This window comes from Gigantopelta aegis, chromosome 14 (assembly GCF_016097555.1).
Source record: "Gigantopelta aegis isolate Gae_Host chromosome 14, Gae_host_genome, whole genome shotgun sequence".
NCBI lineage: Eukaryota > Metazoa > Mollusca > Gastropoda > Neomphalida > Peltospiridae > Gigantopelta > Gigantopelta aegis.
In genome coordinates, this window is record NC_054712.1 from 39,238,089 (window position 1) to 39,261,826 (window position 23,738).

The 23,738-nt window shown below is 35.3% G+C and overlaps 1 protein-coding gene across 1 annotated transcript in view; it reads left to right on the forward strand.

Annotated features, from left to right (window-relative positions):
* Positions 1-20,332, forward strand: part of LOC121389410 (mitogen-activated protein kinase kinase kinase 3-like) — a 35,502-nt gene extending 15,170 nt beyond the window's left edge. Inside the window, exons 2-8 of the mRNA XM_041521027.1 lie at positions 2,400-2,521; positions 9,771-9,934; positions 11,503-11,642; positions 12,156-12,281; positions 12,910-13,048; positions 15,752-15,929; positions 18,961-20,332. Coding sequence (XP_041376961.1) covers positions 12,264-12,281; positions 12,910-13,048; positions 15,752-15,929; positions 18,961-19,213 — 588 coding nt within the window. The 5' untranslated portion in view covers positions 2,400-2,521; positions 9,771-9,934; positions 11,503-11,642; positions 12,156-12,263 and the 3' untranslated portion in view covers positions 19,214-20,332. The remainder of the gene's footprint in view (positions 1-2,399; positions 2,522-9,770; positions 9,935-11,502; positions 11,643-12,155; positions 12,282-12,909; positions 13,049-15,751; positions 15,930-18,960) is intronic.
* The last annotated feature ends 3,406 nt before the right edge of the window (positions 20,333-23,738 follow it).

The window sequence follows — 23,738 nt, forward strand, 5'->3', positions numbered from 1 at the left end:
TAAATAATCAGCATGCAAGACTAACATAAATATGTTTATACAAATATTTTAATGTAAATAAAACAAGTACTGTTACTAAAGTACTAATCAAAATTATACCATGTGATTTTCCAGTCTGATATATTAGTTATTAAAATCTCTGGAATGAAAACCATAAAAATGTGTCAGTATTATCGTGACCTGTTATGGTATTCAGACAACCGGTAGAAAAAATTACAATAAATGACCTATTATAGATAGAAATATGAGATTTATTTACAATTTTACTGCAAAACATATGTATTTGGAACACACACTAAACACCCAGATGATTACACTTGACAGGTGACAAGTACTAAGCCTAGGCAGAGAGATGGTTAGGCGTGTTTATCAAAATTGGTGTTATGCATAACACATGTTTTGTAAAATTGTAAATAGATAACATACAACTACCCAGGTCATTTATTTTATAACCGGTTTGATACCGTAACAGTCATGCTAATTTGGACAGGTGAATTATCTTTAGGTCGTTAAAATAATTTGCGTTTTAAGAGGCTAAGGGATAAGCCTATTTTTTCTCGCTAATTTCTAATAAGAGGCTATAGCCGATTATTAATAAATCATTGTTCTCAAATAAGTGGTGTCATTAAACAAAACAAACTTTAACTTTAACATGTTAACATAAACATTCTTAAATATCAATGCATTTGTTAATACAACTTTCATTAAATTTCAATCAAATACAAGGACGTTCTTGATATTATCCATGTCCATCGTATATTACTCAGCCTGGTAGACATATTTCCTTTAATAAGTTTTGGGTGGTCGGATTGTTTTTGGGTTGGGGTTGTTGGGTTGTTGTTGTTTGTTTTTGTTGTGGGTTTTTTTTTTGTTTTTTTTGGGGGGGGGTTGGGGGGGGTTTATTTTGGGGGTTGTTGCTTTATTTTGGTTGGGTGGGGGGGGGGGTTGGGGGTTCGTTTTTTGATGTGTGTGTTGGGATTTGGGTGGGGGTATTTAGTTTAGGTTTAGGTTTTGTTGTTGGTTTGGTTTTTGTGTGTATATTTGTATTGAGTTAATGTTTTATTTGGGGGAGGGGTTTAGGTTTCTTGGTTGTTGTTGTTGTGTTGTTGTTGTTGTTGTTGTTGTTTTCAACATTGATTTAAATGACACTTTGGAAACTTCTTCATATTTTGTTTTACCACCTTGGTGTCTTACACCACCTAAAATTGTGTTTGATCTGGCGCATCTGAAGAAAGATCGTACAGATGCTGTTGTTTATAAACAGTTTTTCATGGAAATGCAAGACAAGTACCGTGATTACATTCCTGTGTATACAGATGGATCACGGGATGGAAATTCTGTGGCTTGTGCTACAGTTTTTCCATCAGACACAATACTTTTCATGAGACTGCCTGACTCGGCATCTATCTTTAGTGCTGAAGTTTGGGCAGTCATTAAAGCCTTAGAAGAAATTAAAGATTCAATAGCATCCAAATTTATTATTTTTACTGACTCACGTTCGTGTCTCCAAGCTATACGTAATATGAAGCTGGACCATCCCTTAATTGGGATGGTGATACGAAAGTGTGTCTTTTTATCTATTGCCAATAAAGACATTGTATTTTGTTGGGTACCCAGCCATGTTGGCATCAGGGGTAATGAAAAGGCAGATTTTGTTGCCAAGTCTGCTTTGGATTTGCCTCATGCCAGGGTTGGTGTACCTTATACTGATTTTAAATATTGTATCAACCAATTTATCTTTTTGACTTGGCAACGTGATTGGGACGGTGAGGTTGCGAACAAGCTTCATGCTATTAAGCCAGTCTTGGGAGAGTGGCAGTCCTCCTATAGACAGTGCAGGAAGGATGAAATAGTCTTGTGTCGTGCCCGCATCGGTCATACTCACTTGACCCATTCATTTATCTTAAAGAAAGATCCTCCACCTCAGAGTGACACTGCCAGTGTACTCTGATGTGCGCCACGTTTTGATGGAGTGTATCCATTTGAAAGAAATTCGAAAAGATATATTTGGACCACGAACTGTGATGGAATCCTTTCGATTCCATCCAGAACTTTTATTGCAATTTTTACGTGATACTGAGTTTTATTCTAAATTTTAATTATATCTATCTGTGATATTTTTATTTTTACACAGTCCTTTATACTGTGTTTTTATTTACCTGTTGAATTTTTATATTGATGTTGATCATCACTGTTTGCATTTACCATAGTTTGAAACCCAATAGCCGGTGTATTTTTCGTGCTGGGGTGTCGTTAAACATTCATTCATTCATTCATTCATTCATTCATTCATTCATTCATTCATTCATTCATTCATTCATTCATTGTTGTTGTTGTTGTTGTTATTTTTGTTTTGGGTTGTTTGTTTGTTTTATTTGTTTTCTTTATATTTTTTTTAGAAAAAAAGAAGGACTTGACGCAATTGTTGACTCTGTTAAAGCACTTCTTGATGATTTTGGTATGAGCTACATAAAAGACATCGCGAAGCTCTGTGAAAGTGAAGAGGCTTTGAATAACACTGGTAAATACATAATTTAATTTTTTTATTACATTTAACCTACAATCTCGACTACCCCATCGTATATTATCACTTACTAAATATACGTCACAGTGAAAAACCAACTTTTACAATACATGTTTTATTGAATAAACAAGCCGAAAACGAAATTAAGGTGACGTATCGCTGCTGACGTGGCTCCTAATTGAAATATACAAACACATATATTATATCCTATATATATATAATATATATAACATATATATATATATATATATATATATATATATACTAGTATTCAATTCAATTCAATTCAATTTTTTTATTGTATGTAAGGCCATAAGCCCATATATACCAGAACTGAATATATTGATATATTTTGGGACCAGTTGTTCAAATGATTAGCCACCTGTTTTAGAAAAACAAAATGGAAACATTTATTTTTATACATGTTTAAAAACAAAAAAACCCACACAACCCACCAACATATCTTGCAACATATCATTGATTATCTTACTACGACATTCCATGAACGCCAACCAAACAAGATGAGTGATACAAATTGAGATCAATTATGAGTAATGAATATGATATTAAACTCGCCATCACCTCGCACCATGTCTATGTCCCTCGTGAAACAATTCTCATTGTCACTCCCTAAAGCCCGAAACTACTGAGGACTATTTCATTCGGGACACAAACACCATACAAAATGGAAGTTCGTCCAATATCCCATAAATATTGCATTTCACAAAAATTATAAAAACCTATATTTATAAATGCCCGTGGTCAGCAAAACCATTCTTTGAACAATTGGCCCCTGGTGCAGGTAACAGCATTGTCAAGTATATTGCACATAGTGGATTATACATACATGATATATGTCGTTATACATCAAGTATAGTAGCACACACTGGATTATGCATACATGATACACGTCGTTATACATCAAGCATAGTAGCACACACTGGATTATACATACATGATACATGTCGTTATATATCAAGTATCTACCTAAACACATGATGGTTCAGTTTAAGGTAATGCAATTTCATCTTCTCTACACTTTAATGCTTTTATAATATAGATTCCTAAATTTTTAAAAACATATTTATTCCTTGTTGCCATTAAGTTAGTAAACATAATATAAAAGGATCTCGTAATGTAATACTTTCTAAGAATATACATATAGTTCTTAAAGGCGCTCAATAACGGATGGTTGACCTAATTATTGACCCAACAAAGTATTATATGACAATATATACATTTGATTTGTACCTAAAAGTACTTCATTGAACCATCTACATAACTAGCATATTCCACTTATTATTGATATTTTATTTTAAAAATAATTGAATTGTGTCGACGGTCCATAATTCAGAGAAAAATAACGGCTATTTGTAGAGCAGAGGTGTGACGTATTATTTTGAGTCACGTGACGGGTATCCCCCCAAATAACCGCAGTGTCAAAATGATTTACCAAGCTCGTGTAACGAGAACATTTGACCGTCCTCTGCGACGTAGGGTAAATAGAATTTTTTTTAAAAATAAGTTATTAAAATTAATAAAAACATGTACTGAATGATAATAAGCTAATACATTAATTTATTTTAGTAAAAGAAGCATGTTAAACGTCGACAATTTCGACTAGTTAGGCCTTTGCATCTATAGGTAAATTTATCGTTAGTCGTACGCAAAAAAACCCTCTAAACATCTGGATCACAAACACCTTCATTTTCCACCTTGTCAAATTCAGTTTATGCAAAATATGCCCTGACAGCTGACTTGGGATTGGAATTGTTACATTTTAAAAGAATACTCTAACTAGACGGTGTTTATATACGATGTGACTATATATACGACGGCCGTGTATATAGCCTCCGGTAACGAGAGCTGGCTATATTCACAGTCAAAATGTATATAGGCGATAAACAAGTATTTGACTGATCCATATTACCGAACCATCTGGATCAGGAGGAATACATAGAAAGTACTGTACGAACAGTGCATTTTCTGAACAGGGGAGACGGGGGAGGGGGTGGGGTGAGTATATGAATCTAGCGGACCTTTTGTGTACGTTTTCCATAGACATATAAATGGCGTAATATTGCCCTTACAGTATTAACAAAAAATTAATAATAATAAATAAATAAATAAATAAAAATTACAAATTATAAGCTGCTGAGGTAGTTTATCTGAAAGAGAAACTAACTTCGGAGAGTACACAAACTAACAACAGGGCTTGAACTTGATAATTTTTCACCGATTACAATTTTGAGGCTGCTTACGTAAAAAAAATTAAAAGTTAATTTTACCGCAAATAAATATGATTAAAAGGTTATTTTGCTGTGTTTAGTCATATTTCAAATGCTCAAAATTGCAAGGGGCAATAAAATTCAAAATACATATTTTTTATACCAGTAACGCTGAGACCACTCCCGGGCCCCCCTCTAAATTTATGTAATGTTTCTGTAACAACCGCCCATACCCACTCCACCGCGACGTGATTTTGCCAACATTATAATACATATAATAGTATATTATTATTATAATTATTATTAGCCTACTACTAACTTTTTGGGGTGGAGGGGGCGGTGTGTTATCGGGGGCGGGGGGGCGGGGGTGGTGGCTTGCAAGATTAACGTGCCTGCACATACGCACAAACGGCAGGCTGAACTTGTCCCTGCGCGTAGAACTGGATTCAACTCGGTTAAGTAATAATTAAGCCAACCTTTGGACGGCAAAACATGCAACAGTAGGCGCCTATACTGTTTGTTGTTGTTGTTTTGTTTTTTGGGGGTTTTTTGTTTTTTTTTTGTTTTTGTTTTTTTTGTTTTTGTTTTTTGGGGGGGGTCTTTTAGACGCTGTACATTAAACCGAATGACCACTTTGTGAATCAGTCAAAATAATTTGCAAACGTTTAACGAAAAACGACTGGCTGGTCGTATGCCACATTTGTGACGCTGGAAAACATGTTATCCGTTTTCGAACCAAGCACTATAACGTTGTAACCGTCTAGTCTCTCTTCCCTACTAAATTTCATGCATACGCGCCTGATAATAATAATAATAATAATAATAATAATAATAATAATAATAATAATAAAGGGTGAGTTCGTGTTCCGACTGTTTATTATTTTATTTCAGCGTATTCGCAGTTATTTTCGTCATATTTGTTTTTTTTATTATTATTATTTTATTATATAAACGGCCCTCATTTTTCAAGTCTCTATACACGGCGGTCGTTTATATAAAATTCTAAAATACATTATACGGTTGTAGTATATACAGCCTCATCACTACGAGCCTGTTTTGCCATATTTTTATGACTTTTCACAAGAAGATTTCCAAATTTGAAAAATGAAGGGTGTCATGGAATTCCCTCCATCGTAGTTCAATTAAAATGTTTAAGATCATACATAACTAGGTTTGGTATTCCAGATGAATGTAATTTCTATTTATAATCCATATTTAGAGAAATAAGGCCCACTAAATCCGTAATTGAGCGCCTTTAATGTCTCATTGTACAGTGAACAATTTATAATAAAATAAAATTCATTTTCTATTTCTTTTCTATTACATAATGAACAAATTCCTACCGTTTTAGTTAAACCAATATATCTCCCTGCATCCAGTGCTAAACCAGCTCCACCCATTCTGATACGTGCTATAACTCTCTTATACAAATCAAGTTCAGGACATGTAAGATATAATTCTGGCTCTAAAGTTACTTTATATTTACAATATATTTCATATCTGCTACTAGTTTTAATTTTTGCAATCCACTCTTGATTTTGTATATCTTTAATTCTTTGTTTAAATTACGATAAAAATAATGGCACATCTCCCACACCCTGAGCAATCCACACATATCCAAATCCTAGAGAAAATAAAGTTTTCTTAATAGCAGTAGCCCGTGTATATCTTCCTGCACTATCTAAAGAATATAGCATATTGTATGCTTTATGTGGATATCTAAAGTTGGGCATTTGTACCAATTTTATCCAATATTGAATACATTTAATTTGAGAATTGCGATATGTCAAATATCTTCCAAATTCCCCTAATACCATGGCATTAGGGGCACATTTACTTACATTTAAGAAACGTTTACAAGCCATGTATTGTATTCTTTCTATACATTCAAACTGTTAAAAACCCCATAGATCAGACCCATACAACAAAATAGGCAAAATCTGTGTATCAAATATTTTAAAGAAAATATGAAATGGAAATTTTCTGTAATATAACATGGTTTTCAATACTTCTATTAATGCCCTTTTACCTTTGATTGCTTAGTGTCTAGTTATTTGTGCTAAACTGGCTTGACTGTCGAAACATATACCGAGATAAATATACTGTGGAACTACATTTAATTTTTCATTACCATAAAACCATTTTTCATTAGAACCTATTTTTCCACCTCTTCTAAATACTACCACCTTAGTTTTTTGCAGGTTTACAATAAGCTTCAATTTTTGACAATAATTATATAAAATATTAGTTGCTTTTGCAGGTCTATTATTGTGTCTGAAAGCAAAACAATGTCATCTGCAAATAACTACATCATAATTTCAGTAAGATCAGGTGTTATCTGTATTCCTCTATTGTATATATATAAAATATTTTTTTTATGAAATGAGTTTCATAAACATGTAAGACAGGTAAGCTAGTTTAGTATTTTATTTATTACAAACCACTGCAAACAAACAGCAACGCAGAAGTAAGCAGATGTCGAGACCTACTACACGTTATTTTTCGACGAATTGGGTCAGCAAGTGATCTACGTCACGCTCACTCAAAGACTATGAAAACGCACCACTTAGAAAATGTTTCCTAATTTCTTGTCAAGGAAATTAAAATCGCTGAATATTTCAAATTTTATTTTATTTAATAATAATTAAATTTTCTTTGCGTCTATGCACTCTACGGCAATCTGATTGGTCCAGAGGTGCTTACTTTTTTCGTTCATATCTCGATGAACTGAAAAAATTTACCAAATGGCGTCATTTACCAAAATCACCTGATTCAATAATAGTGAATGAACGTTTGCATTCTTACGCGACATAAGTATCAATGAAGTTTACACAAACAATACTACAGGCGTAATTAAAGGTAAACAAAATAAATTCAGTTATGTATTGTTAAAGTATGCATATAAATTTAATTATAAGATTTGACCGCAATTATTTTTTTGGTTCATGCAAGTATTAACCGAAAAAACGATGTGCACACTTTTGTATGACCCTCTACGCGGGATCATACAGTGTACACATCGTTTTTTCGGTTCATACTTGCATGAACCAAGAAATAAATGCGGTCAATTCTTAAATATTTCAAATTTGTGGTATGAACAAAATAAATCATGTGATCGTTCTCACACCAGTTTGCGGATGATGTTTTTTGTTCATACCCAAATGAACGTAAAACAAATAACTGACAATACTTATAATTAAATTCCAAACATACTTACAAATAGTAACACTAAACATTCATAATTTACTTTGAATTATTTTTTGGTTAAAAACAATAACGCTCAATAAGACAAATTACCAATGTAAAATGACGTCATCATTTTACGTTCCCTGACGACGTAATTTTTACATTCATCGAGAATTGATCAAACTCCTGTTGCTACGTCTGGACCAATGGGGTGACGTTATTTAAGAATTGAACGTTATATTTTTGACGTTCATGCGATGATAAACACCAAAACCGTTTTACACAATGTGTGAATGGCAATTAGTTTTTGGTTCATGCAAGTATGAACAGAAAAACCCCGGTGTGCACACTGTATGACTCCGCATAATATGCATTCTTTAACAATACATAACTGAATTTATTTTGTTTAGCTTTAAATACGTAGTATTGTTTGTGTAAACTTCATTGATACTTATGTCGCGTAAGAATGCAAACGTTCATTCACTATTCTTTGAATCAGGTGGTTTTTGAAGTGACGTTATTTGGTAAATGGCGTAATTTTGTTCCATTTCCTCTAGCTGCTCGGTGCATTTTTTCGGATAATTTAGTTATATTGGAAGGAATTGTCCCATTCGTGCTTAGTTTATATTTTATGAAACTTAATGAAGGGAACGCGTCTAACTTGTATGCTGTCGGGGGAACAGTTTCATGTTTGGGGGTGGGACGTAGCCCAGTGTTAAAGCGCTCGCTCGATGTGCGGTCGGTCTGAACTCGACCCCCGTCGGTTGGCTCATTGGGCTATTTCTTGTTTCAGCCAGTGCACCACGACTGGTATATCAAAGGCTGTGGTATGTACTACCCTGCCTGTAGGATGGTGCATATAAAATATCCATTGCAGCTAATCGAAAAGAGTAGCCCATGAAGTGGTCACAGCGGGTTTCCTCTTTCAATATCTGTGTGGTCCTTAACCATATGTCTGACGCCATATAACCGTAAATAAAATGTGTTGAGTGCGTCGTTAAATAAAACATTTCCTTCCTTCCTTCAGTTTAATTTTCGCCAACAGCTGTAGATCAACGCTTACAAGTACAAGTAAGTTACAGGCTTGACGTTTCCTACATTTCTTTGGCCAACTGACCGAGTCTCATGTCATGATTAGCTATTTTTTTTTTTTTTTAATTTCAATCAATGCTATACATGTCTACTCTGCTATAGCATTTACCATTAATTTATCGTATACATTTTTAAAATTATTATTATTGCTTTTGTATCTTTCACGTGTGTTTTCTTCAAAAGATCTAACTATGCTTGCCTGAATAATCCGGCACAAAAGTAGTGCGAGTAAGTGTGTGTGTGTGGGGGGGGGGGGGGGGGGTGTGTAGTAGGCGTGACTTAATGTATTTCGGTTCATCTATATATGAACGAAAAGAAGTAAGCGTCTCTGGACCAATCAGATTGCCGTAAAGTGCATAGACGCAAAGACAATTTAATTTTATATACATTATTTATAGTATTACTGTATATAAAAATACATATAGACAGATAGATAGATAGATAGATAGATATAGACAGACGGACGGACGGACGGACGGACGGACGGACAGACAGAGAGACAAGATAGATATTGAGGTATTAAACAAACTTCCCCTTCCTTTTCTGTCCTTTCAGTTATTTATTTATTTAATGTTTATAATAGGATATTGGTCTCGTAAGTTGATAAGTTGTGCCTAATACTTTTATTATATATATATATATATATATATATATATATATATATATATATATATATATATATATATATATATATATATGTTTTCAATCAATCAACCCCCTCATTTCCCTTCCTGATTCAGGTAAGCAGGTTGCGCGGATTGCTCGCAACTGCGATATGGATAGCCTTAAACTGACTGAGTTGGAGAACAATTTTCAGGACTTAAACTGATTCTCGAAATCTTCAAACTGGGATGGACTCAAAACAAAACATTCCAGTATGGCGTGAAACAGCTAATAAAAATCGGTAAGAATGTTTCTCAAAATAAAATATGTACAAACTATTATGGTTTATCATCCCATTCGCGACAAATCATTGACGGGGTATAATGTTTTTCTCGTACTCACGACTTCTCATCCGATTTTCATAAAAACGTATGCTAGTATCAAACTACCAACTGCCAACAAAGTTTGCCAACTTGATACTGTCACGACTTCTACGACTCTCCAGTTGCTAGTCTGATCGCTCTTAAAACTTGATTCTCGTCGTGTAACCCATTAGTTGTTAATCTGAGTGCACTCGTCGTAAGTCAGGAATCGGGGAAATTACAACACAACCCGTCTAGTTGGCCAACTTCGTCGTGACAGTTGACATTTTAATTCTAGTATTATATGAATAGAACCATGACATCTTGAGTGGGTTTGCATTTCACCTTTACGCGTAAAAGGTCATGGTCACTTTAAAAAATAAAGATATGATATGATATAGTATTTATAATAAAAAGGACGAGACGTAGCCCAGTGAGATTGCGCTCGTTTAATGCGCGGTCGGTCTAGGATCGATCCCCGTCTGTGGGACCATTGGGTTATTTCTCGTTCAAGCCAGTACACCACAACTAGTATATTAAAGGCTGTGGTATGTGCTTTCTTGTCTGTGGGATGGTGCATATAAAAGATCCCTTACTACTAATGTAAACACTATAGCGGGTTTCCTCTCTAAGAATATTTGTCAAAACTACCAAATGTTTGACACCCAATAGCCAATGATTAATAAATCAATCTGCTCCAGTGATCATAAACGGCTCTAATAGTGAAAAATATGCTGTAGTGTTTAAAAACTTGCGTTTGTCCATTTAAGTAATATGCGGACTGGTGCAGTAAGTTTGATACCTATCAGCAGGCACTGTGCTTTTATTTTGTAGTCAGACAGACTGTATCTACATGTGATGTGACAAATCACTTTTAATATAATTAGACATAGGTGTCAGTTATATATTAATTTCAACTAAAGTGTATTACATTATATATCTTCGCAGTTACGTGGCTAATTTCCCTTGTGCCGCGCCTCCCCTTACAGATTTCAACCCCAACGTTATAGTACAGAAAAAAAAACTATTTTGGTTCCTGATGCACGACTTAATAAGGTGTTTTAAAAAGGTTATTATAGTCATGTTCAGTTGTTTAGACCTTAAGGTTTTTTTTGCAAATGTTACGTTTAATTCCTATTCAATCCTTCTTTTCTTTACATTTGCATGAAAACAAACAAAACCTCGACAGGTTTTACATACAATTCATCATCTAAAATGCACGAAGTTGACTTATTTTCATTGTACAAAAATGTATATATAGTAATTCGGTGAATTGGACCAAGACATCTGTTTCAGTTAAGCAAATAAAATAATTGTGAAAAAAGAAGACTTTTTAAAGAAATGTATGTACATATAATTGATTTACGAATGAGCTTTTTGTCAATTTAATAATGAAATATACTCGTGAAATTCAACTACAAATTGGCATTTTGCGATTCTGCTTAAATCTCGCCGAATTGCGTCATTATCTTATTCCAAAGTCTTTATTTCTTCCAATATACTCTAGGTTGTAATAACTTTGGCAACCCGACTGACGAAAAAACTTTGGGTCGAGGAAGTTACGGAGTTGTCTACCTTCGTAAAAACAAGACAACAGGAGACACGTATGCAGTTAAAGAATTTACTTGCTTACCGGGCGACACTGAGGTACAATTATACATAAAATTATACCAACGTATTTTAAAGATCAAAATACATTTGCATATTTTCAATGGGATCTGACTAAAATTAAATCACCAGTTGACAAATAGTACATCTCAAAACATTTGCATGAATTTTTGTCCACGTGATTTTTCATCTGTAAATAGTAGTTATGACACTTCACCTTTCATAACGCAATTCGGATCCATACAGATTATATCTAAAATATTGATCTATGCTATACTAGTTTTTGATTTAGTAATCAGTCCGGTACTGGCAGTCCTCTTTGTGGCTGTGCAAGAGGAATGGAATATCTAGTGAAGGATTTCTTTGGGAATGGCTGTCCTCTAGCAGACGAGATACTAGATAGAGCTTCATGGAATCAACCAGTGTTTTGCCAAATGCTCATTCGACTCTTTATTGGGCACAGATATGGCCCTGACCATGTATTACGGTTTTGATGTTCAGATTCTATCACTTTGTTTTTGGATAATCTCCGTTATCGGTTTTCAATTCCAGATTAGGAGAAGCTTCGATAAAGAAATTCAGATTCTGCAACGAGCAAATCACAAACGGGTTGTACGATACCGTGGGTATCACGAAGATCACAACAAGCTCTTCATCTTCATGGACTACATGTCAGGGGTAGGAAAATTAAAGCGACGGACACTAATTTTTAAACACTACGAAGTACTGCTCACTATTAAAGCTGGATTTTTTAATTTAAATTAGAAGTACTTATATTTTATTATTCAGAATATTCATTTTCGTACATCTGAAGTGGTTCTGGTCATCCAGGTTTTTGTAATATCCATAAATGCATTTTTTATAATTCTACAAACGCACGTTCGTCTGAGAAGACAAGCTCTAATTATGTTTATACAGTATTTGCAAACATCACTGATTTTAATTTCTCTGTTATCATCTTATGTTGGTGTGTTGTAGGTTTGTAGATTAACAAAACTTACGTCGTAGTGTCCATTTTCACATGCTGAAACTAGGACCGGCCCCTTTAAAGGATTGTCTGTTTACGGCGAGAAAACAAGGCATTCAAAATGTCTGTAGCCCAGACATAGTTAACATACTTGAACCATGTGAAACATGTCATCAGCTTTATGTTTTTTTAGAGGTATCCAATTTAGAGAGGTTAATTTCTTTACTGCTTTTTTAAAAAGAATTGTGTAAAATGTCTGCTTTTGGGGGAATTTCGGTTTACAGAGGGTCCGACTCTGAGAGGTTTCACTGTATTTTAATAATTATGTTTTTAACGCAGGGATCTCTAGATGTCCACCTGAAGATGAATGATTTCCGACTTAGAGGATATAAAATCCGTCTTTACACGAGACAGATTCTCGAGGGGTTGGCTTATCTACACGATATGGATCCAAGAATTCTACACAGAGATGTGAAATGTAAGACACTTTAATATAAGGGAGAAAACATTTAGATCGAGAGTGATACCGACAATGAATAATAATATACAGAGATGTGAAATGTAGGACACTTTAATATAAGGAAGAAAACATTTAGATTGAGAGTAATACCGACAATGAATAATAATATGTAGAGAATATTTCATGTTTTTTTGTCAAATATGATTAATAACTCATCGAGTGAAGTTTGCAATCATATTTCACGAGTCACGCTTGTGCGACGAGTGTCTTATGATTGCAAACTTCACGAAATGAGATATAAATCATATTTGACAAAAAACATGAAATTTCTACTTATTATATAAATTTTTGGCAATTTACCTTTATTTTTAAAATGCCAGTAGCAAAATAGTTCCGGCTTTCTTACAGTGAAAATAAGACTTTCTACAGTGACGATAACACATTTTAGAGAGAAATAGTGAAATGTTCACTCTAAAATGTGTTATCATCACTGATATTTTAAGATATTTCACTAAATGTTATATAATAAACAGAGATATGAAATGTAGAACACTTTAGTATAAGGGAGAAAACATTTAGATTGAATGTGACACCGACAATGAATGATAATATACAGAGATATGAAATGTAGAACACTTTTAGTATAAGGGAGAAAACATTTAGATTGAAAGTGACACCGACAATGAATAATAATATACAGAGATATGAAATGTAGGACACTTTAAAGGGACACGCCCTAGTTGTTAACCATTACGCCGTTGTTTTTCGCTATTAAACCCATTTTTTCACAAATAAAATTGCACTTTACTTACCGTTTATTATTTAGAATATACATTTCCATTCACCTGAAGTGTTTTTTGGTAATCCTGGTAATCCTGGTGTTTGTAATACCACAAAATGCATTTTTCGTATTTCTTAAAAAGCCACGTGCCTCTGAGAAAAAACCGTTGAGCAGACAAGGTCTAATCTATTTTTAGAGGGGATATTCCCATTTCAATGTCACAGACGTTGGTATACCACGTGACCGTTATCATTTTGGTTCGGTTTGTTTTCTCGTGCACGGTTCGCGCAATCAACATCCGATTTGTTATAATTTGCAGAGATGTCATTTGTGAGGTTTTTCTTCACAGTTCGTGAACATTTCAATTGACAATGAAAGTTCAGACAAATAAGTATTTCAATGTGAAACGTACAACACTTTTAAAAACCAATAATTTTGCTAAGTCTTACGATATCTGGAGAGGGGATAATAATATGGAGATGTGGTAGAACACTTTAATAAAAGGAAGAAAACATGTAGATTGAGAGTGATTCTTACATTTTCGTCCTGGGGAGGGGAAGTGCCTCTCCACCCCTGACGACGGAAGAAAACATTTCTACTACTAGTGATATGACAATGAATAATAAAAACAGAAATGTGAAACAAAACCCACACAAAAATACCAAAGGACCAAAACCACTACCACTGAGACCCATACCCACACCACCACCATAATAAACGGTGCATCTGAAATGCTAATACACAATAGGTTAGGCACTAGTACCCATTTCGAATTGAGAGTGATACCGACATTGAATAATAATATACAGAAATGTGAAAAATTTATTATTTTAAAAAAGGTAGTATAGTCAACATGGAGAGTGTCGTCTTATTGAATTCAAGTATCATGATTGCTGCAGCAGAACACTTCCTAAAACAGAAGCACCCATTTCGTGAAAGTAATTCCTGTTCAATAACTCATTCCGTTAATGTCAGAGACAGAACAGTTGGAACATGTCCAGGAAGGTGAAGGAAACGCACCCCAAGTCTGTGCGTGATACCGACATTGTCGTGACGTAATATTTTTGTGATTCGAGAAATCTAACGGGACACTTTAATACTAAGGAAGAAAATTATTTCAAGCAATTGGGACATGGATACCGACATTGTATTTATCGATATACAAAGATGTGCTTTTTCACTCCATTTTAATAAACGTGAAGAAAACATTACAGGTTGAGAGTGTTAACCGAAATTGAATAATAATATACGCTGGATGTGAACTATGTAGGACGACTTTAATATAAGGAAGAAAACATTTAGATCGAGAGTGTTACCGACATTGAATAATAATATACAATGTTTCTTGTCCATATCTATTGTAAAATAAGTATTACCATAACAACCGCATAATGACGATTGTCTTAAAGGGGTTTGGATATAATTATGACGTCAAGCGTCGCCTATGGGAATGCATCTCGATAGCATGTTCGAATTCGAGTCACTGAATGGGAGGTTTATGTTTAGACAGGTGGCTGATTATTTGTACAATATTAGACGGTATCACAGAATACAGCTTTTAACAATAGGTGGCCCATTTGAGCATGTCCGACTGTATTTACAACAGCACTGAATAGTACAACATCCTATTTGGATCAATTGCAGCCAGTTTGCCAAATCACCAAGATACGAAGTTATCTCATTGTTAGTTCGCCAAAATAGGTTAATTTGATTTTTAAATATATAATTTCAGTCTTACTTTTGTTAACTTTGATTTGACTGGCTGAAACATGAATTTGGCTAAAAATGTTTTGACCAAATTCGCCAAATTGCTAGTTATAGGGGTACATTTGCTTTTTATATCATATTGTAAACGACGTACCAGTTAATTGTGTATTCAAAAATCTATCTTAATTCAAATTTAATACTTTTTTTCTTTCTTTTTTCCCTTCTAATTACAGCAGCAAATATCTTGTTAGACGATCGTGGCGACGTTAAGCTTGCAGACTTCGGTATATCGAGAGAAATGAAAGACAAGACTTCGTCTATGCCAAGTATCACCAAAGGATGTGGAACGTGGCACTACATGGCACCCGAGGTGTCCAAAGGAGAAAGATATGGTCGCTCGAGCGATATGTGGTAAAATATTAACAATCAAGAGTTTAATTATTTAATGTCATAGTCAGAAGCATAATGGTATAGTTAATTGTTATATATTGTTTGCCTATTTTATGAAGCAGTAAAACAACGATGTAACTTAACTATAAAATAATGGAATACTTTTTAAAAACCCCAGCTGCTTTTAAAATATTGAGTGCCCAATTTACAACGCCTGTTTATGTAACTACATACATTTACAATGCCTGTTTATGTAACTACATACATTTACAACGCCTGTTTATGTAACTACCTACATTTACAACGCCTGTTTATGTAACTACATACATTTACAAAGCCTGTTTATGTAACTACATACATTTACAAAGCCTGTTTATGTAACTACCTACATTTACAAAGCCTGTTTATGTAACTACCTACATTTACAAAGCCTGTTTATGTAACTACCTACATTTACAATGCCTGTTTATGTAACTACCTACATTTACAATGCATGTTTATGTAACTACCTACATTTACAATGCCTGTTTATGTAACTACATACATTTACAATGCTTATACACCTGCTTTTAAGGAAAACAGGATTCGTAAATTTGGCCCTGAATGATGTTAGAGAGGTACTGGTTAAACTTAATTTAACATTTTATAATTCGGTAGCGTACAGCTGTCAGGTTGCCTTGTACGAACACAAGTTCACTTCTGCCGGTGTATGAGATGGCTCCCCACATCATGACACTCCCTCCACCAAATATGTCAACTTGGGCGACGCAGTTGTCAAAATGTTCATTGCGGCGTCTGAAAACACGTTGTCGTCCATCGCGTCGCTTTAAAAGGAAACGTGACTCGTCGCTGAACCATATTTGCCGCCAGTTTCCCAAGTTCCACTCCTGTACATTCTCCAAACCAGGTATGCGTCCAGCAGTGTTCGTTGCTGTGGCAGTTCGGTGACGCAAGTACAGAACCCGGATGTAGCGATCTTGTGCTGCAGTTGTTATGCAAGGTATTCCACTTCTGGGCCGGTCTTCAGCTGATTGAAACTGCTGGTACCTGTCACAGAGACGTGAAATGGTGCTCTGATGGACGTTCATGTGGCGTGCGACTGCTGACTGCCATTCACCTAACTGGAGACGGCCTATTGCAATGTTTCGATTTGGCAGGCTTAGTCTTGGCATCTTGTAACTCGTCTACGTCAAAATGGAAATGAGGCATCATTGCGAGGATTGCAGCTTTAAATACCCATCACTACCCCAATCTTTTCCCCGAGTTTCACGTGCATTCGCCAAAATCTGACCATTTCACACCGATTTTCTGCAATTGTCGCACAACATGCCACAACGTGCGTTAAATTTGTTTTAGGGTGCATTTGAGCATGCTGTCCCATTCCAGGAACATTAACAGACATGGTCATTCAGCAACATTGTACAAAAAAACAACCCACAATATTTTGTAAAATCAAACACTTTTCTTCTTTGCCTATCACCTATGCGTTTCTTTCTTGACAGAGTATATTTACTATATCTAATTCATACACATTTATTAAATTTACCCCTTAATACACATACTGATGGAAAGAAAGAAAGGAACACGTGGTGTTTCAGACCAAATTTAATTCATTACTAGAATAGTTATGTCTGTATAAAATTCAAAGATGTGACGTGGAACTGAATGTCAGTACTGTGGTATTGACTGTCAGTAACAGTCCTGATACTGAGGATGAGGGTTCTGGTTACAGTTCTGATACTGTGGATGAGGGTTTTGGTTACAGTTCTGATACTGAGGATGAGGGTTCTGGTTACAGTTCTGATACTGTGGATGAGGGTTTTGTTACAGTTCTGATACTGTGAATGAGGGTTTTGGTTGCAGTTCTGATACTGTGTATGAGGGTTTTGTTACAGTTCCGATACTGTGGATGAGGGTTCTAGTTACAGTTCTGATACTGTGGATGAGGGTTTTGTTACAGTTCTGATACTGTGGATGAGGGTTTTGGTTACAGTTCTAATACTGTGGATGAGGGTTTTGTTACAGTTCTGATACTGTGGATGAGGGTTTTGTTACAGTTCTGATACTGTGGATGAGGGTTTTGGGTGATACAGTTCTCACACTGTGGATGGATGAGGGTTTTGGATACAGTTCTGATACTGTGGATGAGGGTTTTGGTTACAGGTCTGATACTGTGGATGAGGGTTACTAGTGTACAGTTCTGATACTGTGGATGAGTTTCGGGTTTGGTGGAGCTGTCGAGTTATTGATACTGTGGAGTTTCGGCTGGGTTGTGGTGGATCGACGGGTCACCCTTCTTATTCATTATCTATGCAGGATGAGGCTGTGTTTGTATACACCTCCTCCTTATTATTCATTATCTCTATATTTGTAGCAGATTCGGGTTTGGTGGAGCTGTCGACGGGATATCCTCCTCCTTAATATTCATTATCTCTGTTTTACAGGAGTTTCGGCTGTGTTGTGGTGGCTGTCGAATATTTGCTGTTGACTGTGTTGTGGTGTCGACGCGACACCCTCCTTATTATTCATTTCCCTATTTTCAGGAGTTTTGGCCATGGAGCTGTCGACGCGACACCCTCCTTATTATTCATTATCTCTATATTTGCAGGAGTTTTGGCTGTGTTGTGGTGGAGCTGTCGACGCGACACCCTCCTTATTATTCATTATCTCTATATTTGCAGGAGTTTCGGCTGTGTTGTGGTGGAGCTGTCGACGGGATAACCTCCTCCTTATTATTCATTATCTCTATATTTGTAGCAGTTTCGGCTGTTGTGGTGGAGCTGTCGACGGGATATCCTCCTCCTTAATATTCATTATCTCTAGTTTTACAGGAGTTTCGGCTGTGTTGTGGTGGAACTGTCGACGGGTCACCCTCCTCCTTATTATTCATTATCTCTATTTTACAGGAGTTTTGGCTGTGTTGTGGTGGAGCTGTCGACGCGACACCCTCCTTATTATTCATTATCTCTATATTTGCAGGAGTTTTGGCTGTGTTGTGGTGGAGCTGTCGACGCGACACCCTCCTTATTATTCATTATCTCTATATTTGCAGGAGTTTCGGCTGTGTTGTGGTGGAGCTGTCGACGGGACATCCCCCTTACCATGATATGGAGGGTCCTCAGGCCACGTTCAAGGTGGCTGAAGAGAAAGCGATCCACCAGGGCTACTCTCTAAGTGAGCGAGCTCCTGAAGATCTCCAAATGCTTCTCCTCAAGATCTTCCAGTACGACAGAAAGCAGAGGCCGACAGCTCGACAACTGCTGGAAGAAGACTCGTATGTCAACGATCTGGCGAAATATCACTAGTTGTGGGTCTATCTGCAGAGTATATTTCAAAATACTCGTTTGGTGTCAGTTAGAATATTATTACTTGTACATCATGTGTTTCTGGTATTCCTATTGTTTATAGTACTGTTACAACTATATTCAAATGTGCTTTATATATATGCTAGCAATCAGACCAATTATTGTGAAACTAAATTTTAGCATCAAGAAAACTACGGATGTTGTAATGGTGGCCCGCAGCTGATACCCGGTCTGCCAACAAGCATAGCTATTAATTATGTCAGTAGTTAGCGATCACAATTTATCATGTGACATTGAGATAAATTCCCAAGGAACATGAAGACGTAATCATTGGAGCCGGATCCTATAAAAAGAGAGACCCAGAGATGGACCGAGGAGGTGAGAGCTAGGGGCAGACCCTTGGGGTTCTCAGTCGCAGTGTCAACTCTATCGTTCACCTGAAAGCTTAGACATATATATTTGATATGTACCACCATGTTGTTAACTGATTTAATCATGTTTTATGCTTGAAAGTAAAATACAAGAACCTATATCACCAACTTGCGACTTCTGTTCATTCATTAACATTCCTAAGAAAAATTACGCTGTGTTAGTACATTAAACAGGATTTTAGTTTACATGTACAGAATTATTGAAAGCAAAATCTAGCTTGAGCTCCTAATTTGAATTTTTGGGTCTGGTGTTGACCACTTTTGAAATATGCCCCGTATGAAAGTTTTTTGGAAGTCGGGCAAAGGAAGGTGGTTGTGATGTCGTACATAGATGGAGGAATAATCTATCATGTTGGGGAGCGGTATAGTCATTATATGAACTAAGAACCTGACAGTTATTTAAGAGAGCAGCACCTGACAGTTATTTAAGAAAGTAGCACCTGACAGTTATTTAAGGGAGCAGTTACAACTTTGTCAAAACTACCCGTTTGACTGTAAGAGATACGATTTTAAATGTGATAATCGCTTTGTAATTTAGATTTGGTCCATCTAAAATTGGCTATTGCAGCTGGTCTCAAATACATTTTATTGATTAGTAATAACATGTTTTATTCCTAGATATCGAGGGGCGTCCCAGTGGTAAAGCGTTCGCTTGATGTGCTGTCAGTCTAGGATCGATCCCCGTTGGTGGATCTATTGGGCTATTTCTCGTTCCAGCCAGTGCACCACAACTGGTGTAACAAAGGCCGTGATATGTACTATCCTGTCTGTGGGATGGTGCATATAAAAGAGTAGCCCATTAATTGGAAACAGCGGGTTTCCTCTCTCAATATCTGTGTGGTCCTTAACCATATGTCTGATGCCATATGACCGTAAATAAAATGTGTTGAGTGTGTCGTTAAATAAAACATTTCCTTCCTTCCTTCCTAGATATCGGAAGCTTGTATTTTTATTTACTTTCAATCATTTCAAGAGTGTATATTGCCAGTGCGGTGTTGCGCTATAGTATGATATTAACAGAGTAGAATATAAATGAAGGAACAAACGTCACAAGTTGCTTTGTAGGTTGTTATTTTCAACTCCAACATGTAATAATAAGTTATGATTTTGACACAAAACTGTCACTGTAAATACTACAAAAGCAAAAGTATTAATTTTTAATGGAAATTCTAAAGATTATAAATATACTTTTAAGATTGGAAAAACTATTCTCGAAAATGTCAAAGAATACAAATATTTAGGTGCCACTTTTACTAAACCAAATAACTTTTAAAATACTAAGATTAAACTTAAACAGCAGGTGACAAAGGCCATGTATTTCGTTCAGGCAAAAGCAAACGATAGTCATCTATCAATCGAGTGTGAACTCAAAATGTTTGACTCGATGGTTCTGCCATTATTACTATATGGCTGTGAAATATGGGGATTCGAAAACAACGACATCTATAACTCTGTTCAAATCAATTTTACTAGACATATTCTTCCTGTTAAAAAGCGACCTGATTTTTCATGTTATATGGTGAACTTGGTAGAATACCAGTCGAGTTGACTATCCACAAAAGATTAATTTGTTATTGGGCACGAGTCATCTCGGGGAAACAGTCTACACTATCTCTATTATTATACAAATCAATGATGAGAGACCATATTAGCAATGGAACTAACTATAACTGGATTGCTGCTGTTAAAAATATATTAGATCATCTAGGAATGAGTAATATATGGTTGTCAGAAACCTTTCTATCTTTAAAATGGCTATCACAACAGCATAAGACAAAACGACCAATATTTACAAACATGAAAAAATTATATTTCAGAGTCATCGAGAGGTAAAACCTACGAACATTTCAAAGAGCAACTAAATTTTGAAAATTATCTTAATATTATTCCTGAAAAAGTATGGTCCGTTATGATAAAATTTAGGACTTCTAACCATTATTTACCTGTTGAGACTGGACACTGGAATACAGTTCTACTAGAATATAGACTTTGTACTATATGTGATGAAAACGATATAGGAGACGAATTTCATTATTTGTTTGTATATAGTTTTTTTCAATAATACCCGGAAAGAATGTTTACGTCCATATTATTATATCCGACCAAATATATACATTTATATAAATTTAGAGAAGTTATGAGCAGTAAAAGAATAAGCACACTAAAAACATTTGCTAAATGAATTCATGAATATAATTTTTCAAGTATTTAAACGACCATAATAAAAACAATACCCAACAACAACCAAAATTACCGGACTTTAACCAGTTAATGAAACTAAAGGTCAACATACAACTATACTTGATATATTTTAAATCGTATTACATTATTTTACATCTTTAGTGTCAATTTATGAAACTTTTTTTTTTTTTTCTTTTTTTTTTTTTTTTTTTTTTACATCAAGTTATACACGTTTATAAAAATTTAAAGCACTACATATTTATATCTATATATTGTAATATCAAGAAATGTAAAGTACACAGTTGTAACTGAAATATTCTGAATAATTATAGTTTACAATATATCTCTACTCTGTTATACCACAGAATGTATCTATATTGTTAAAACACATATCTCTATAATGTAATATCATGTATTTATATTGTTAATACACATATCTCTATAATGTAATATCATGTATTTATATTGTTAGTATACATATCTTTTTAATGTAATACCATGTACTGTATTTGTATTTGTATTCATATGTGTATCAAGCTTAGACTTAGGGTTTTACGTGCTCATATACCTCTATGGTTTCGAACACGCCTATCCCGAGTCCGGCCTCCGATATGATCGGGGGCCTGATTCGGGGCAGGAAAGTGTAATCAAGCAATGTATTCCTATTATTATTATTACAACAGCCTGAGTCTAATAAAGTTCTGGTCTGTTCTGTGTACTCGTTCAGACGCCTGCCATACCCGTGACAATAATTAAACTACACCGTGTCTGTGATTGCTCGTTACATATTTAATTAGTGCTTTGCACTCATTAGTTTGATTGGCAACTCGCTACCTAAGGGGATACCACGGCAGTCGTCAGATTACCAGATAACTAGTTCTAATTAACACTTGTAAATATACAGATATAATCCATATTGTTATAAAGTTGAAATTTAGCATTGTGACAATATATCTAGACAACAAACTAACACACAGGGTTGTGTGGTGGGGTTTTTTGGACAGTAGACTAGCACGGAGGGTTAAGAGTCTCGCACCTAGTCAGGTACTGAGGGCATGATTCAACTATTAGAGGTGTGAATTCTTGTGTACGAATATATTTGGAAAGTGGTTCCAACCAACAATCTATTGTCACACATGGCCAATTAAAGCGTAGCGGCAATTGATTTTTAAGGCGCTTACACGATGACAGACATACTCGTACAGGACAGGAGGCAGGATCGGGGAGGGCAACTGCCCTCCTAGTGCTGAGGCAAATCCTCAAATTAGGGCCAAAAAATATAGAGATATTCGGGCAAAATATGCGCCTTTTCACCATGTATTTCTATTATTCTACCCACGATATTAGTAAGAATGCGTAGTGATTCGTATGCAACCCTATATAGTTATTTGGCAGTAATTTTAATATGAATAAATGTTGTTATCCAGATTCGGGCATTTTTGTTTAATTCGGACAAAAAATCAGGCTGCCCCATTACAAACATGGGAGCCCGTACGCCTATGATGACAAAGCGCTTATTTTCACAAATTAAAGACATAGCTACGCCATTTGCCTCTATGGGGGGGTGGGGTGGGGGTGGGGGGTGGAGGTGGGGGGAAACACTGGTTAACGTTGTGTATATATAGACAATAAACTGATTTACACTGGTAATACCTGATAGATTAACGACTTTCTAGACGATCCGTCCACTTTAGTGTTTTTTGTCCACTCATTCTGGTCCCACTAATAATAATGAGTTACAGTAATATGTATGTGTGTGTGTGTGTGTGTGCGTATGTATATATATATAATATATATATATATATATATATATATATATATATATATATATATATATATATATATATAATATCATGGCTGTCCAACAATTTTGCTGTATGCTGTGACCTGGACTTTTCTCAAGTAGTTTTAAT